A 19,972-nucleotide genomic window follows, 5' to 3' on the forward strand; every position below is an offset into this window, starting at 1 on the left:
GGGGGTGGGGGGTAGTCCTCTTTGAAAATTCCAAAAAATCAGTTTGTTTGCTAATAATTTTCTCTGGAGTGTTCACTTTACTGTAGTTTTAATCCGAAGTTCAGCAGAAACTCCGTTATCAAGTTACAAGGCCATTTGTGAAAAGTGTCTCTGAAAACCATTGACAGGGAGGAAAAAAATAGTTGCCATGTAATTTCAATGATGGCCTAACAGGCATTATGGAAATTATGAGCATACTTTAACTTGAGATCGGACCAAGTTCTTACAACTTCTGCATGAAAGTGAACGAAAAGCGCACTGAGCGAACAGAGCAGTGGATGACAGAAGCTGCCAAAGAGGCCCACAGGACCACCATGGCTACAGAGAAGATCGAGGACAACTTCCTTTTGGATCAGGAAAGATTGCTGTATGGTCCATAGATCAGTGACTGGAGGTATGTTTAACTTAACCACAAAAAAAGTAACCCAAAATTTTAAACAAGTTTTTCTCAAAATAATATTTTTAAAATTGGCAGTAAACACAATTTGAGAATGAGATGCATTATTTTGATCAGAATTGAATTCTCTATCAGGATACGAAGTTGTTTTGTGAAATCTTCAAAAGATTTTACCTGAAAAAATCACGAAAATTATCTCTCTTTCACATGTTCAAAGAGGGCTACCCACTTTACATACTAACTAACGAAAATGAAATGAAAGAAAACGAATAATAATTTTATTATTTGTAAGGTGGACTCAAACTGCATTATTATTTAATTCATGTATCTCTTAAGCCTTGTAAACTAGCAACACAGCTGCAAATAAAATATTGTATGACGTAGTGAAAGCTTGGCTAAAACAAGGGAAAAGCATTATCGTGCCTTGCCTTAAAACAAGATGCAAACAGCTTAGTACCAACTGCCATCCAACTGAATTTAGATGGCTCATTACTGTAAACAGATTTTTCTTTTCCACTGCCGACAAGCTAATTTTGCACTACAGTCTTTCTTCATTTATAAAAGGCATGAAACAAAAGATGAAGTAACTGTTATCTGTTTTGAATATCTAAAACAACTATAATTTTACCAGAGACAAGATACTGCAGCAGCCTTCCATTCAGATAATGCCAAAACGCTTTCAGCGAGCTATCACTCAGTAACTACTACTCTAAATAATGATTCACATTGCCCTCTAAAAGACTCCTACAATTACCATCTTATGCTGCACCTCCAGCATACTTGTGTGCTAATATCAACAGTGACTGATTCCTGACTGATGTAGCTTTCTACTACAATAAAGCACCTTTCACACAACTCTTTAAGCTTCTAGCTGGTTACTTTTGCTCATCATGGAGTACAGTGTAGAAAGAAAGGACATATAAGATGAACCGAAATACATGCACACAGACACTGCAGCAAGACTCTTCACATACTAAAAGTGCAAAAACTTCTGTAACAATATTTCACCGCTTGCATATTGTTGGTATGTTACTGTGCCTCGGATGCCGTGCAATGAGCGTGTAGACAAGCAGTTAGAATGAAGCCCTATATCAGGTTGATATACACTTGCCCTATCTGAGGGTGCCAAGTGGGTTCTCGCATTGGACTCCTGAGTCACCAACAAAAGTGCCTGCATGATAGGACTCAAATCTTCCTTTAGGATGTATAGGTAATTGATTACATTTTCAGTGGAAAATCAACATTAAGGAAAGGCAACATGACAACATTGTAATAACATGAATTTCCAGTATCTTGCACCTGTGCTGCTCAGTAGAGTTTTGTGTTAGAATACTTGAGTATCTGAGTCTGATTCAGGGGAAAGCAGGGTCAGTAGGATCTCAGCACTATGGGACTTAACATCTATGGTCATCAGTCCCCTAGAACTTAGAACTACTTAAACCTAACTAACCTAAGGACATAACACACATCCATGCCCGAGGCAGGATTCGAACCTGCGACCGTAGCAGTCGCACGGTTCCGGAATGAGCGCCTAGAACCGCTAGACCACCGCGGCCGTCCAGGGTCAGTAAAACCAGTTTAAAAAGAGACAACTATAAACATGAGAAGACAGATTTAATGATGGATTTCAATTCACTGTCCTGCCATCTATTTAGAGTGTACTGAAAACAGTGAGCAACACTTAGAGACCTGGAAGTACATCCAGAATCTTTGTTATACTTAGTATATCTATGAAATAAGACACAAATAAGTACCTTTCACACTATCACAGGAGAAAGCTAGCTACACAGTCATTGCAGGCACATTTTTACATCAGGTTCAAAGGGAATATCTTATGTAAATGAGAAAATTGGTTTAAACATCAGCTTCACTGTGTTAACTTTATCACATCAGGTCTTGGTGTATTATTTTTATTTTTGTTATTAAGTTATGTCCAATAAAGCTGTAGTATACACTGTTCTTAAATGATACGTATCTTACCACTACAGTTTCTCTTAATTTCGAACACAGTGATTACTGGCTGATCATGTCAGAAATAGTCATGAAGAGTAATGATCATTTAAAAATAAATTAACTGTTACAGTTATCAGCATATACTTAGACAATGTGGCTATGTAATTTGCATGGTTGCAGGGGAACTACCTAGAATAAGGAAAGCAGAGACAGAACAATTGAAACAGAGGAGTGGAGTCAGGGTTTCTTTTTTTTTTTTTTTTTTTTTTTTTTTTTTTTTTTTTTTTTTTTGGGGGGGGGGGGGAGAGTGGTAAAACTGGAGAAAACGGAAGCAATGTTGACAAAGGACTGGAAATCATGAAGGAGTGTTGTGCAAGGAACAAAACAGAGTGAATGTTTAAAGGTAAAATATGTCTTCAATAGCTGAATAATAAAAAAGATTGTGCTCTCATTTCTGTATTATTATTATTATTATTATTATTATTATTAAAGAATTGCACATCTTTTGTGTAAGATTTGCTGTGCACTGTGCAACAATTATGAAACCAGATGGCATATCACCACAGAAAATAAAAGAAAATTAAATTTAGATGCAGAAAGAACTCTTAGAACTAGAGTATTCGAATACAAAACTCTGCCACTATTCTAACTTCGCAGTTCAGCTACACAGTACTGAATGAAAATATTTATCATATGAATGATTGCAGTATTGCCAAACTGTCTAAGACATTCATTTTCTACTGAAAATATCCAAGGAAAGAAATTTTATTACAGACATTTTTTTACTGTTGGTATGTATGGAATTGTGCTGTGGCATCCATATGCATGAATTCTGGTTCACTCAGGATATTTCAAGAAACTGAAGAACTTAGAGAAAAGAAACTGTCATAATTTTGGTAAAAATAAACAATTATAACCATGAGGAGAAAGGTTTAATGATAGCTTTCAATTTACCGTCCCACCATCTATTTAGGGCGTACTGAAAACAATTAACAGACTTTTATTCACTTATCCATCAAGGCATGAAGAGCACCATACACCATAACAAAACTAAGCTTTCATCATCATCATCTTGGACAGTTTCCAGCCACTGGCTGGGTCTGTTGGGAACACAAGCCTCTCCATCGTGTTCTGTCTTTCCACCATTCCCACTCTTCCATCTTCGTCCAGTTCTCTCCTCTTCTCGTCACACATTCCTTCACTCCCTTCACCCATCTATCTCTTGGTCTTCCTCTGGGCCTCTTCCCCTCCAGTTGCAGATCAAACATCCTCTTTGGAATTCTTCCCTCATCCATTCTCTTCATGTGTCCATACCACTGCAGTCTTGATTTTTCTATCCTGTCCTGTACTGGTTCCTCCTTTAGTCTTTCCCTCACATACACATTTTGCAATCTGTCTCGTCTTGTTACACTCAACCTGCTCCTCTGGAACTTCATTTCACTAGCCTGTATTCTACTTTTGTCGCTTTTGTGCATTACCTATGTCTCACTTCCGTATGCCAATATGGGGACAAAGTAGGTTCGGTATATTATTCCCTTGGATTTCTGTGGCATCTCCCTGCTCCAAATAAGCCCCCTAATGCATTTGTAGAACTGCCCTGCTTTTCTGCACCTTTCATTTATTTCCATTGCGTTTCCCCCCTTACTTTCAATAATGCTTCCCAGGTACTTGAAGTTCTCTACCACTTGTAGTTTTTCCCCTCCACAAGTTATATCCACATTTGGCCTATTCTTCTTCCTTGTTGTGACAATTATTTCACTTTACTTTGCAGAGAAATGCATTCCATGCCGTTGCCTCCCATACATCTAACTGCTCTTGCACCTCCTTCTCGCAATTTCCCCATAACATCAGGTCATCGGCAAAAAGCACTGCTTTCATTTTATGATCTCCAATTGCATCTGATACTTGCTGTAGGATTTCATCCATAACAATAATAAACAATAAAGGCGAAAGTGCACTTCCCTGTCGCAGCCCATTTTCCAACTTGAACCATGCAGTACGTTCCCTCCACACTTTCACACAACTCTCACTTCCCTCATACATTTTACTGACTTTTCATGTTATCTCTTCATCTATCCCTTTTGTGTTCAGCACATCCCAGAGCTTGTCCCTACAGATACTGTCATACGCCTTCTCAATATCTAAAAAGGCCATGATTAAGTCCTTCCCGTACTCATAGTGCCTTTCCTGCAGTTGCCTTACCGCAAATATGAGGTCTGTTGTTGATCTTCCCGGTCTGAAACCATACTGCTCCTCTTGCAGTCTACTTTCAATACTGCTTCTTATTCTCTTCTCCAGGATCTTTTCATAGAATTTTCCACAGTGGCATAGCAGGGTGAGTCCTCTGTAGTTCTCACATCTCCTTTTATCCCCTTTCTTGAAGATCGGGACTATAATTCCTTTCTTCCAATCCTCAGGAATTCTGTTCTCCTTCCACACCACCCTCAGCACTCTGTATAGCCATTGGGTTCCTACTTCTCCTGCTGCTCGTATCATATCCACTGTTACTTCGTCCCAACCTGGCGCCTTGCCCCCTTTCATCCTCTTTATGGCTCCCCACACTTCATTCCAAGTTAGATCATCAATTTCCCCACTATTATAATCGTCTGCTGCCTTAGGCTCTCCATCGCTGTTAGTTACCCGCTTGGCGGCATTCAACAGATCTTCAAAGTACTCCTTCCAAATCTTTTTGAGCTCATGCAATCCCTCCACAACTCTTCCATTATTACCCATGATCCTCAGGCACTCGCTTCTGTCGTTCCTCTTATTTCTTACCATGGTGTAAAGTACTTTTTTGTTCCCTTCATTGTCCTCTTTTAACATTCTTGTCCATTTTTCCATCCACTTCTTCTTCTCTGCCCTTATTATGGTCTGTGCTGCTTTCTTGCTTTCCTTATATTTTACCCTAGCTTCCTCTGTTCGGTTCTGGAACCATTCTCTGAAGGCTTTGTTCTTTCGAAGTACTGCCTCTTTACATATGTTGTTCCACCATGGGGTTTCCTTACTTCTCCTCTTTGTGCTAGTTCTTCCGCACACAGTCTCAGCTGCCTCAACTAGAGCCCTCTCTTAAAATCTCCCCATTCTTCTTCCACTGTTCTCTGATCTTCCTTTGGCAGCTTCTTCCTGATCAGTGTCTGGTACTGGGTCCTCCGTTCATCCTCTTTCAGCATCCATGTCTTCAACCTTTTCTCCTGTATATCTGTTGCCCTCCTATCTTTTTTCTCTCTCAGGGTGGCTACCAACAGCCGATGGTCACTGTCTAAGGCCTCAGATGGAATGACCTTAACATCTGTGAGGCTGCTCATCATCTGCCTATCCACTAGTACATAGTCTACTACTGAAGTTTGGGACCAGTCTCCACTGTACCAAGTTATTTTGTGGCTACTTCTCTTCTTGTACCAGGAATTTGCGATCGCCAGCCCATTCCTCTTGCAGAATTCCAGCAACAATTTTCCTTCTCTATTTCGGTTCCCCCAGCCCTCTGGCCCCATTATCTCCTCGAATCCTTTCCTGTCTGTGCCAACATGTGCATGGAGGTCCCCTATTATAATCTGATTACCTCCATTTAGCTGCTTTTGCATGTCATCTTCAAATTCCTCCTTCTCCTTTTTTGTACACCCCACCTGTGGGGCATATGCTTGGATGATTTCAATGCTTTTTCCTTTCACTCATACTCTGGCTTTTATCATTCGATCATTGATACCTTCCACCTCCTCCTGCAGACCCTCTCTGACCACTATTGCCACTCCATTTCTTCCCCTCTCATTCCCTATCCAGTACAGTTTACATCCTTTACTTAGTGGTTTTTCACAAACTCCTCTCCACCTAGTCTCAGCAAGTCCCAAGATGTCCGATTTCCTCCTTTCCATCATTTCTACAATTTCTTCTAACTTCCCAGTTAGAGTCCTTACGTTTAAAGTGCCCAGTCGTAAACCATCTCGTAATCCTTTTCCATTGATTGGTCGGTTTCCTTTAACTCTGTTCCGTGATCTGAGGCATGTTCCCTTTTTAAAAGCAGTTGATTTATCCACTACTGGCTTGCTAGGCCTATCGCAGCTTTAAAAGCAGTTGATTTATCCACTACTGGCTTGCTAGGCCTATTGCAGCTTCACCAGAGCCCCGTTAGCCGTCACGTTTCAGGGTTCCCATAGGGCCTTCCCAGCTACCGTAGCGGTCCTGGGGCACACGAAGTCCCCGCTGTACATCGCCCCTATAGGCAGTCCCCTACTTTGTGCCGTTGCCCATCTCCCACGACTTGGACGAGGGGTTGGACTTATATAAGCTTTATAGTTTTATTTTGGAGATTTGACAAAAGGTGCACATCATTTGTGGAAACTTCAGGTGTTCACCCTGCTGATGTAGGGATGTTACAGGTATGACATCCCAATGGCCACAAATCATTAAAACAGCTGCTTGTCGTATTTAAAGAATGAATGAATTAATTAATTTTATGACAAGAATAAATGTGGTGGAAAAAACAGGTGTGACCAAATCTAAGTCTATACGAGTTCATTAGTTTCAGTAATTATTTCAGTATTGCAGTGGTCATTCTCCCGTGATGAGATGCTCAATATATTGAGTAAGTATCTATCACATGATGATAATATTAAAGCTTCATTAATACAGTGCCATTAAGTATGCTTAACTTGCTACATTAAAATGTCCTTACAAATAACCTTTCATCATTGGGGTGCACAGTATACCTGTCATCAGTGTGGTCACACATGTGACACTCACTCAAATTTTAACGAGAATCCATGCTATTCATATGGAATGTGCTTATAACATATTGGGTTGCTAGAAGTAGTGGGTGGTGTCATGTGGAAGGACCACCACTGTGTAACAGCTGATCCCCCATCAGTTGTAACGACAACAATTATTATCATGATATTATTATTATTATTATTATTATTACTAAATTATTATCTTTATTTGTTCATGATAACTTTACAGTGATGGGCATCATTTTTTTGTACATTTACAACACTGATATCATGTCATAAATTAAATATATATAACTGGGTCAAAAATCTGAGTAAGTATAAACATCTTTTAACTAAAAATGTTTCAACTTGCCCTTAAAAGATTTCCACAGAGTTTCCTTATATTCTTTGGCAACCTGTTATAGAACTGTCTTCCAGTTGCAAGTGGACTGTGATTTGAAGCTCTTTTTATTACTCAGTATTCTATGACAATCACATTTAGTTCATGTATTCTGTTTATGGATGTCTCTATTCATTACAGTTATTTCTTCATTCTTTATTACAAATGTAATTGCCTTTAAGGACATACAATGCATACAGTCAGTCAACTGAAGTAGCCCCTATAGAAAGGCATTTGATCATATTAGCCACTATTCTAACTGCTCTCTTCTGAAGCCCGAATATCCCACCCATGTGGACTGTACGCAACCCATCCCAAATTTAAATCCCACATGTTGCAAATGCAGGTTGATTAATCCATAGTATACTTGTTTAAGACTAGGAGTACTTACTATATCAGTGAGACTTTTCAAAAGTAAATGTTGCAACAATGCAGCTGATCTTTCTACAGATGCAGCTGATGTAAACTCTCTACATAAGAAATTCATCAATTAGAATGCCTAATAATTTATGTTTCACAGATGTTCCAGCTTTACACTGTGATCTGATGTTTATTTCCACTTGAGCTTGATTATAATTCAACAATAACTCCATCACAGTAGTCTTGTCATTAGTCACTGTAAGTTTCCTCATTATTACATGTTCTTTGATCATATCAAAGGTTCCTTTATTATTTTACAATGCTAACTGTTCAACCCAGTCCCAGTTAATAATTGATGTATTGTCATATAGTTCACTGTCCACCCCTGATAGCTGAGTGGACAGCACAATGGAATGTCATACCTAACAGCCCGGGTTCGATTCCCAGCTGGGTCGGAGATTTTCTCCACTCAGGGATTGGGTATTGTGTTGTCCTTGTCATTATCATTTCATCCCCATCAACACACAAGTCGCCAAAGTGGCGTCAACTCGAAAAACTTGCACCAGGCGACTGGTCTGCCCGAAGGGAGGCCCTGGCCACACGGCATCTCCATTTCCATTATAGTTCACTAGTTCTGAGTTATGTGACTGTGTTACACCATAGCCTATATACAAGTAACAAAAATAGCCCAACAACACTTCCCTGCGGGAATCCACAGCTGATGGTCTCTTATGATGATTTTACTATTAGCATATTGCCTTCATTATTAAAACGCAATTTAGCACACTGTCTTCAGTCTCAGAGATTTAAACTTGAAAATTCAGTGCCATTCTTCTTATAATGTGAGTTTCTAATTCAGACAAAAATACTGCATGATTCACAGAATCAAATGCCTTAAACAAATCTAGAAAAGACAAAACCATTTTGTGTCTTTTATACAGTCTGTTTACCAGTTCATCAAAAAATAGTTGTTACTGCTGTTATTGTGAATCGCTTTTTTCTGAACATGTGCTGCAAGTTATTTAGTAAGTTGTATTCACAGATGAAAGATTCCATTTGATCCAGAATCACACTTTCAAGTAACTTGCCAAGTGTTGAAGTCAATGAAAATGGCATGTAATTATTTATGTCAGCGGTTCCTCACTTTTTATACAGTGGTTCAATCTTGCAAATTTTTAAAAGGTTAGGAAAGGTCCCTCAGCCTGTTGAACTGGTTACTAAATGTCTTAGTACTTTTACCAGTTCCTTTCTGCATTCCTTAAGTAACGTAGATGATGTATCATCCAAGCCACTAGACGTTTTTAAAATGTTGTTGTGGTCTTCAGTCCTGAAACTTGTTTGATGCAGCTCTCCATTCTACTCTATCCTGTGCAAGCTTCTTCATCTCCCAGTACCTACTGCAACCTACATCCTTCCGAATCTGCTTAGTGTATTCATCTCTTGGTCTCCCTCTATGATTTTTACCCTCCACGGTTCCCTCCAATGCTAAATTTGTGATCCCTCAAAACATGTCCTACCAACCGATCGATCCCTTCTTCTAGTCAAGTTGTGTCACAAACTCCTCTTCTCCCCAATCCTACTCAATACCTCCTCATTAGTTACGTGATCTACCCACAATATCTTCAGCATTCTTCTGTAGCACCACATTTCGAAAGCTTCTATTCTCTTCTTGTCCAAACTAGTTATCATCCATGTTTCACTTCCATAAATGGCTACACTCCATACAAATACTTTCAGAAACGACTTCCTGACACTTAAATCTATACTCGATGTTAACAAGTTTCTCTTCTTGAGAAACGCTTTCCTTGCCATTGCCAGTCTACATTTTATATCCTCTCTGCTTCGACCATCATCGTTTATTTTACTCCCTAAATAGCAAAACTCCTTTACTACTCTAAGTGTCTCATTTCCTAATCTAATTCCCTCAGCATCACCCGACTTAATTTGACTACATTCCATTATCCTCATTTTGCTTTTGTTGATGTTCATCTTATATCCTCCTTTCAAGACACTGTCCATTCCGTTCAACTGCTCTCCCAAGTCCTTTGCTGTCTCTGACAGAATTACAATGTCATCGGCGAACCTCAAAGTTTTTACTTCTTCTCCATGAATTTTAATACCTACTCCGAATTTTTCTTTTGTTTCCTTTACTGCTTGCTCAATATACAGATTGAATAACATCGGGGAAAGGCTACAACCCTGTCTCACTCCTTTCCGAACCACTGCTTCCCTTTCATGCCCCTCGACTCTTATAACTGCCATCTGGTTTCTGTACAAGTTGTAAATAGCCTTTCGCTCCCTGTATTTTACCCCTGCCACCTTCAGAATTTGAAAGCAAGTATTCCAGTTAACATTGTCAAAAGCTTTCTCTAAGTCTACAAATGCTAGAAATGTAGGTTTGCCTTTTCTTAATCTTTCTTCTAAGATAAGTCGTAAGGTCAGTATTGCCTCACGTGTTCCAACATTTCTACGGAATCCAAACTGATCTTCCTCGAGGTCCGCTTCTACCAGTTTTTCCATTTGTCTGTAAAGAATTCGCGTTAGTATTTTGCAGCTGTGACTTATTAAACTGATAGTTCGGTAATTTTCACATCTGTCAACACCTGCTTTCTTTGGGATTGGAATTATTATATTCTTCTTGAAGTCTGAGGGTATTTCGCCTGTCTCATACATCGTGCTCACCAGATGGTAGAGTTTTGTCATGACTGGCTCTCCCGAGGATGTCAGTAGTTCTAATGGAATGTTGTCTACTCCCAGGGCCTTGTTTCGACTCAGGTCTTTCAGTGCTCTGTCAAACTCTTCACGCAGTATCTTATCTCCCATTTCGTCTTCATCTACATCCTCTTCCATTTCCATAATATTGTCCTCAAGTACATCACCCTTGTATAAACCCTCTATATACTCCTTCCACCTTTCTGCCTTCCCTTCTTTGCTTAGAACTGGGTTGCCATCTGAGCTCTTGATATTCATACAAGTGGTTCTCTTCTCTCCAAAGGTCTCTTTAATTTTCCTGTAGGCAGTATATATCTTACCCCTAGTGAGACAAGCCTCTACATCCTTACATTTATCCTCTAGCCATCCCTGCATAGCCATTTTGCACTTCCTGTCGATCTCATTTTTGAGACGTTTGTATTCCTTTTTGCCTGCTTCATTTACTGCATTTTTATATTTTCTCCTTTCATCAATTAAATTCAAAATTTCTTCTGTTACCCAAGTACGATGCATCTTTCAAACATCTTTCCAATAGTCCAGATTTATCCCCAGGTGACTGTCACGTACTTTTTGGCCCCTAGAAAACTTGTCAAAAAGACAAAATTACAGCTACCATTTGATAGTTATCAGTACATGCACACTTGGCTGTTGGGACGTTCTCTTCTTTTTTCAATGAAGGGAACAAGAAGTTGCCTATCAACTGCAGAAAAAAAATCTGCTGCCAGAAACAATATGAAAAATAGTATAGTGCTTTTGTAATATTATTAGTCAACAATAAAAGTGTAAACAAAAGGCTGAATTTGAAGGACCCTCACACTTTGTCAGTCACACAGCAAGTCTGGTGGAGGGTGTCGGAAGTTCACCTCTAATATGCTCTTGCTACAGAATAATAGAACATAAGTGTTTATCTCATTTCACATCTGCTATACATGTGAAATAATGTTTGGCTGCTTGGTTGAAGGGTACTCAGTCTGGAATCATCCCTTTGTTACACAGAGGAGTATTCAGGCCCATCACTGTGTCCCACTTACGCAAAGACCTCAAGAATTTCCAGAACTGCAGCAAGTTGTGATATCAATCAGTAAATGCTAGAGATGAACTGCTTTCAGAGGTATTGACTGTCATTTTGTTAACTATATAGATAAGATAGGCAATAAGAAAATGAAAAATAAGAACAATAAGGAAATGCGAGTAGCATAATCAAGGCACATTTGCTTGACTGACTGTGTTTAACTTGAATGCCTCAAGTCCTGTCTAATTTTTGCGTTTCTTGTAAATACAGAATCTGTGTGTGTATGTTAGTATGCATCGAAAAATATCTTGCCTAGAGTGAAAGACTGTGATGGGTAAAAAAAAATAGAGAATTGTGAGAGTCCACAACAGTGTGCAATTCAGTAAAATTAGAAATACCATATTCAGGGTCCTCGATGGAATAACAACAATACGGAAAGGATAGATTTTCACTCCCCACATAGAGTAGGTGTTGAGTGACAAAAAGGTACAACGAAAAAGACTGCTAAGCTTTTGAATAAAGTCCTTGTTCCAAAACAGAAAACACACATTCACACAAGCACAACTGACACACACAGACCACCATCTCTGGACACTGGAGCCTAGCTGCAATTGCACCTGGGGTGGGAGGGAGGGTGATGGTGGTAGTGGTGATGACTGGGGAGGGGGAGGGAGGGAGGGAAGGAGGAGGCATCGGGTGGAAAGGGGGAGGGACAGCAGGGCAAGGATTGGGGAAGATACTGTGCTTCTGTAGTTCTGTGGAAGCATGAAGGGCCACCACATTCAGTGTCAGGGCAATGTGTGCAGGGTCCTTAGGAAACTCAAATGGGTATCCCTGGAGTGAAGGCCATGTTCTTTTCGATAACCACTATTGAGAAAATTGAGAGAAGTGGCATCTGAAGCTGACTGCAGAACGATCCTACTACTGCCAGCATCCATTTCGCATAAGGGCCATGAACACACGATAAGAGAAATTTGGGCTCATATGGAGGCATATAGATGATCATTTTTCCCTAACTCTGTTTCCAAGTGGAACAGGAAGGGACATATACTAGTAGTGGCACAATGTACTTTCTGACACACACCGTTTGGTGGCTTGCGGAGAATGTATTTAGATGTAGATGCAGAGGAGAGAAATAGAAAAGGGAGTTGGGAAACAATCAGCGGGAGCACGGGTGGGACAGAAGGCTGAAGGGGGAGCAAGGAAGGGGATAGGTGGCTAGAGGACAGGGACTAGTGAGGATTATTATCAAGGGGAGTTACAGGAAGAAAGAATATTTTGTAGGGAGAGTTCCCACCTGCACAATTCAGCAAAGTTGGTGGTGGGAAGAAGAATCCTAATGTAGGAGGCAGTGAAGCAGTTTTAAAGTGAACCACATCTTGTTTGGCAGCATGTCCAGCAACTGAGTGGTTCAGCTGTCTCTTGGTAACAGTTTGGCAGAGGCCATTCATGCACACAGGCAGCTTGTTAGTTGTCAGGCCCATGTAGAAAACAACATAATGGTGACAGCTTAGTTTCAAGATGACGTGTCTACTACCACAGGTAGCCCTGTCTCTGATGGGGGCAGGAAATGTCTGTGACATGACTGGAGTAGGTGGTAGTGGGATGATGAAAGGGAAAGCTTTTGATCTGGGTCTGTCGCAGGGACATGAGATTGGTTACAGCTTAGTTTCACGATGATGTGTCTACTTCCACAGGTAGCCCTGTCTCTGATGGGGGTAGGAAATGTCTGTGACATGACTGGAGTAGGTGGTAGTGGGATGATGAATGGGAAAGCTTTTGATATAGGTCTGTTGCAGGGACATGAGATATGGGGCAAGCGGTTGGGAGCAAGAATGAAGTAGTGATGGGCAAGGATATTATGTAGATTCGATAGGCAGGGAATACCACTGCAGAAAGGATAGCATGGATAGTGGGAGAATATTCCTCACTTCAGGGCATGATGAGAGGTAGCTGAAACCCTGGCAGGGAATGTGATTCAGTTTTTCTGCTCCTGGGTGGTACTGAGTCAGGATAGAGGAGTGCTCCTTTGTGGATTATTTCTGGACAAGGTAGGGAGGGTAAATTTGATTGGTGAAGGCCTCAATGAGACTCTTGATATATTTTGAGAAAGAGTCAACAGTTCTCTCCAATAGAACATTAAAATCAAAAAAGCCAAAAATGTGGTTGGGTGTGAAATAGAAAGAAAGATTAGAAAAGTTGAGTTGAAGAAAGGCACAATGAAAAGACTGCTACACATTTAGCTTTCAGCCAGAGCCGTCTCAGAAAAGAAAGGGAAACATCATGTCCATATGACTACTATCTCAGGCTGCTCTCGCCAGGATGCTATGGTGTCACATCGAGCACAAGCAATAATCAGGAGTGGAGTGGAGAGAGTGAAGGAAGACAATGTATGGGAGTGTAGGGGGGGAGGGGGGGGGGAGTAATTGCTGCCAGGTGCAGCATACGGGGACAATATAATAGCCAGAAATAGCTGCAAGGTGCAGGATCGGAAGGCTGGGGGAGGGGGTAGTGGTGGACTGGGGGGGGGGGGGGGGGTTGGAACAAGGAGCAAGAAAGGAAGACAAGCAGAGGTGGGGAAACAGACCGGTGGGTGCACTGGCTTTTGCAGTGCACAATGAACATGAGGGGACATGAATTAGTAGGAGCTGTAGGAAACAGGTGGTGGAAATTGTTGAATGGAGGGTGTGGGAACAGTAGGTTATCATAGGCTCAGGGCAGAATAATTTCTTGAGTGGAGAATGTGTTTCAACAACAACTCCCATTCACACAGTTTGAAAAAGCTGGTGATAGAAGGGATGACCTAGATGGCCCAGGTTGTGAAGCAGCCACTACATTCAAGGTTCTTATGTTCAGCTACATGTTGTTCCACATAACATTTCAATGGCTGCTTCATAACCTGGGCCATTTGAATTCTCCCCTCCACCACCAGGTTTTCTGAACAATGCAGGTGGGAGTTATTCTTACAATACATTCTGCACTCCCAAAATTATCACAGCTTCAACCTCCTAATTCACTTGCCCTCATCCTCATAGCGTGCTGCTCTCTGCAAATGCAACCATTGGTCTTTTTCACTTTCTCTGTCCCTCTCCTCTTCCATTCCCCCCCCCCCCCCCCCCCACCCCAATCTATCCCTCACACCCTCCAGACGCTGCACCTGGCAGCCTTGTCTGGCTATCACCTAGTACCTGCATTCTCCAAGAGGCAGCACTCTCCCCAACTGTACCCTGCAGTCCCTCCTCCTTGCCTGCCGCACTCCACATTGCTGGTTGCATTTGACATGACACCACTGCATTCTGATCAGAGCAGCCTGAGATAGCGGTCACATGTGCGTGAGGTGTGCTTGCTTGCGTGAATGTGTGTGTGTTTTTGTTTCTTTTCTGAAGAAAGCTCTGCCCAAAACCTAAACTGTAACAGTCTTTTCATTGTGCCTGCCCGAAATTTATCTTTGTGTTGAGTGGCACTCTATCCTTTTCATAATATTGTTGACATTCCTATGCAGATAGTTTGAAAAATCAGAAAAAGATTTAAGACTTATAACTTCCATTGCTGTTCTACTATACAACAGCCTGCCACGTACAATTTGGTAATTGTTAATTATGTGTACATGCACATTCCAATTTTGAAAAAAAGACTGCAGTTACTGTGATGCCTATGCCAGTACAAAATAAATCAGACTCAAATAAAAATTACATAAAAGAAGAGGAAAACAGCTATATATCACATCCATAGGCACCTGACAATGAGAGTCCAGTCCATCATAACTCTTCCACATCATCTGGCAGCCTGAAGCCTAAAAACAGGCAACAAATACTGCACAGAACTTATCAGTAGAAAAGCAATAAGAGGTGTACAAGCTGCTTCCATTTGCAGTGATTTGAAATAAACCATTAATTAACAGGTGCAAATTTCAATTACATAACACATCTCCATAAACTTAGAAAAAAATTGAAAATGTGGACATTTAATTTATTTTTGTAAACATATGTAGGAAAGCTCGCATCTATCAGGATAAACTGAGGGAGGAGGCCAAGCAGCAGAATATTAGCATTCAGAACTAGAGAACCCTTCTTCTTGCAATAAAGATGTAAAGGAAAATTTGATTCTGAAATTGTTGATCTGTACAATTTATACTCAGTTTTAGCACATTTGTCAATGCCATGTGTCCCTTCTGAAAAGAAAGGTAGTCTGGTTCTGAAAGCTGCAAACTACATTAATTATTTATCACAATTCTTTATGTTTCATACATAAATTCTACAGATCATAGAACTAAAACCATAAGAGTCTATGTTCAGTCTCCTTTACTCCCTACTAGTATAAACAGAATTACCAAGATTGTGCTCATAACATTAGAAGGACAGACAATCTCCACTCTGACAAGGAGTGTTTGGTACTCACACAAAAGGGGAGGAAGTACACCAGTATTAAAATATTCAATTCACTGTCTACTTATATCAGAGGTGCAAGAAGTAATATCTCATACTTTAAAAATAATTTAAAGAAGTATCTGCTTGACGCCTTGTTTTGCTCTATAGAGTAAAAATTTTTCAAAAAAAAAAAAAAAAAAAAAAATCTTTTATGTGAATCTCTCTTGTTGCACGCAGAATTGTCTCCTTATTTTACATAATCTTTAAGCTATAATACTGCAGGAGTACTTAATAACCTTCTGCAGAAATATGTATTTCCTAGGCAGTCAAGGAAAATCAGTGTTGAACGTAACAACCCTTGGGAAGTTTATTACCACAACAGCACTGTTATTGTCACTTATTCATAACACATTCTACAGAGTATAATATAATGGGATGGTTAAAAAATCTACCCACCAAGCAGTGGCTGGAGAAAACAAATATAAGAGTTAAGGAAATGTTCAAGCTCTTGGAGTCACAGGCTCCTTCTTCTGGCAGAAGGGTTGAAGGGGAAGGAAGAGGGATGAGGGAGAAGGACTGGTGAGGCTTATGAAATGGAGAGAGTTACCACCTGGTAAGTGTCCCCTGATCCTGGGTTCTGGGCAACATTTCTGTGATTCTCCCCATTTCCTAAATCCCACCAGTCCTGTACCTTCATTCCTCTTCCTTCCCCCTCAACCCACCTGCCAGAAGGAGCCACTGGCATTGCATTCTTAACCTTTGCATGTGTTTTCCTCTGCTGCGGCTCAGTAAGGCTATTTTTTATCTATCCAATAACATTATAATCAATCCTTTTCATAACACTGTTTGCTGATATTCAAACATGACACTCCATTGTTTGAAAAAACAATATTTATATGCCTCAGTATACATCCTAGTCTTTCTCATCTTACACTCATTATTCCTTATACGCATTATTAAGTGAAATATGATGGAGGCAACAGAACTGATGCATGATCTGCTCAAAATACATGTTCTCTAAATTTACAATGTTGGTTCCCAATTATGTCCCTGAATATCTCTGTTATACTTGCATACAGGCTTCATTAACTTGTCAGAACTCTATCAGTGTGTGTGTGAATTTGTTCTATGCCTGCTATCATGCCAACCCAATGAAACGAGCACGAGTGTGTGTGTGTTTTGTCTATTGTTGATAAAGGCCTTACTGGCCGAAAGCTTTATTTGTGACAGCCTTTTTGTTGTGCCTATCTGTGACTCAGCATCTCCACTTTATAGTGAGTAGCAACTTTCCTTTTCATAATATTGTTACTTTCCATCCTGGATTTTCCATTGTTTGATTGTTTAGTATAACTATGTTCAATGGAACATTATAATAATTGAGAAAATGTTGTGTTGTTGTCAAACAGATAAAAAGGTATGCATTCACACAAACTTGGATAATAATGCTTGAATTCTTCAGTAATGATTCAGTGAGTATGTAACAACTGCCAGCTAAGTGAAAAGCAATGTTTTAGTTTAACATTATCACTAAATTTTTTCGTATTTCTCATGCAATGTCAAGAAAACTTAAGAAATTATCTAAAAGCTCAACATTAATTAATTTTGCATGTGGTGTTAGAGTCTTCGTGACAAAACTTACTTCATTCCTGAGATAACACTACACACAGTGAAGCTGGCCTGGGTTGCATATACATTATGCTTGGCTATGAAAAAATACCAATGTATTTCATTCTAAAAATAGTTAATTCTAATTATAAAGCACTTATTCTTTATGTAAGTATTATATGTCATTAATAGAAAGTAATACCCTTAAACAAAATTAATATTAGTAAACAAACATTAAAGGAACACAAAAGCGCTAATAAAATAAGCATTGAGTAGAAGTTACCTTGTTAGCAAGCATGTTGGTTGTAGGAGCTCTGGTGTACCTCTGAATACCATCTGCTGGCTCTACATCATAAGGATGGTTAAGGGAGGAAGCGTGTGATGATGTTCTCGAGCGGGTGTTACCCTACAGTATTAGTAACAAGAGGAGAGCCATAGTACCATCCTAGCACATGAAAAACCAGATGTGTGGATACCTCAGGTATGAAAGCCAGACTGAATCTCAATAAAAAGAAAATTGAGGTAATACGGTTTGCTTCCAGATATCAAATTGCTATTAAAATAGTGTCCATGATTTCAATTGTATTTAACTTCTATGAGACAGTCAGAATAACACTACATTCACAGACACAGTTACAATAACAAATTGACCACAAGGTATACATGGGACTACTGTAGTACTAAGCAGTAATATCATAAGCAGTAGGCTACAAGAGCACCCATACAACAGTTTGTAGGGGGGAAGGGGGGCTGGACCTGGGGGCATGGGATACTTTTAATAGTTTGGAACTTATAAGTAGCTGTAAAAGTTGCAATTCTGACTCTCTCAAAAACCTGTTCAATACTGACTTTTAAATCATTTTATCTTTCAAGAAACACCTGACTACAATATATTTTTCCTTTCCCTAAGACCTAGAGTGGGGCTGTAGTCCTCTCTTGCCCCCAGGTGTGGGTGCCTTTGGTAGGACAGAAACTGTACACAATAAAATGTCATGCTTATTGCTATAAATATATCTGGAACAGCTGTTCAAGGATCATCACATTCATAAAGCATTATTATTATGGTAACTCTGCATGTGCTATTCCACAATGTTATTTTTTTCAAAAACACTACATTAAATTAAAAGTCTCCAATATGTTCATGTTTTGATTTCTGAGGTTTCCCAAAAGTCATTCATAGACAGTGAATCTTCAAGTGTCCAGCTGAGTTGTTAAAGTTGATTTTATGCCTGACCTAGCAATCTTCTTCAGGTGCCAAGTGTAACTGCTGATTTGTTCTCCTTTTCTTTTCTTCCAATACTCTTTCATCTGTTCACCATGTTTTTTCTTTCTGTCTTCTGCCTACTTCTGACCAGTTTTCTCCACCCTCCTATCTTGCAATCCTTCCATATACAATACTTTCTCCCTAAACTTTTCTCTGTCAGTTGTTTCTTCAGCTTTAATTTTTTTCCCTCAATCTCTCTCTCTCTTTTTCCTTCATGAATCCAACTTTCCTGATGACTTGTTATACCAAAAATATTTGAACATCTCTGAGGTTAATCTACTGTCTTACATTCAATATAGATGTCCAAAAAATACATCTTCTTTTTCTCATTACTTTAGATATGTTTTCTGTGTTTTAATAAATTTCATTGTTACTTAGTAATTTGAAACCTTACATAGTTTTTGTGGGCCTAATATTTTCATAACAATTGCCTTTCTAGTGTTTCTAATTCATCCAAATTATGTTTTAACACTAGACATTCTTTGCAGGTAGATATTCTGATTTCACTACTGTACCGTAAAGTTTTATTTCTGTATTTTTAAACAGGCATTTTGTGTACTAAAAGTATTTCATTATACTGTATGCTATTCCCATTTTACATGCCCTTTCCTCTATAACAACTTCCCAATTTGGCCATAATTCTTATTCTTCTAAAAGAATAATTTGTGTTATGGCAGATGTCACATTTTCAGAAAGTATCACAAAATCTTCAGAAAATGAGAGAGAAAGTTTATTCCAATATTTTTGCTTAAACTTCCTAATCTTACTAGCAAAATCTTACACTCATTCTGTTTTTCATTCCATTTTTCACTTCCTAGATCACTTTGATGCTCTCATAATAATAATAATAATAATAATAATAATAAGAGTAAACATAAAAAATGAGTTCACTATGCTATATTTCATATTTTACCGCTAGTAAGGCACTTCCCATACTTGTAGGGCTGGGTGATATATCAGTGGATAATTCGTGCAGCTCCCAGTAAAGCATCTTTTTGTAGTTGGCTGATGGATGTTTTATCAATGACAATAGTTTTTAAGTGACCACTGAGATCTTTTGGCACTGCTCCCAGTGTGCCAAGAACCACTGTGACCACTCTCAATGGACTATGACAGAATAGTCATAGTCCGAGTTTCAAGTCCTCTCATATTATTATTAT

At 39.5% G+C, this 19,972-nt stretch overlaps 1 protein-coding gene across 1 annotated transcript in view; it reads right to left on the reverse strand.

Annotated features, from left to right (window-relative positions):
- LOC124804992 (neurobeachin) overlaps positions 1 to 19,972 on the reverse strand; it is a 1,009,542-nt gene that overhangs the window by 799,926 nt on the left and 189,644 nt on the right. Inside the window, exon 27 of the mRNA XM_047265386.1 lies at positions 17,832 to 17,954. Within this exon, the coding sequence (XP_047121342.1) occupies positions 17,832 to 17,954 (123 nt within the window). The remainder of the gene's footprint in view (positions 1 to 17,831; positions 17,955 to 19,972) is intronic.

The sequence above is a fragment of the Schistocerca piceifrons genome, chromosome 7, assembly GCF_021461385.2.
Source record: "Schistocerca piceifrons isolate TAMUIC-IGC-003096 chromosome 7, iqSchPice1.1, whole genome shotgun sequence".
In the NCBI taxonomy this organism is placed as follows: domain Eukaryota; kingdom Metazoa; phylum Arthropoda; class Insecta; order Orthoptera; family Acrididae; genus Schistocerca; species Schistocerca piceifrons.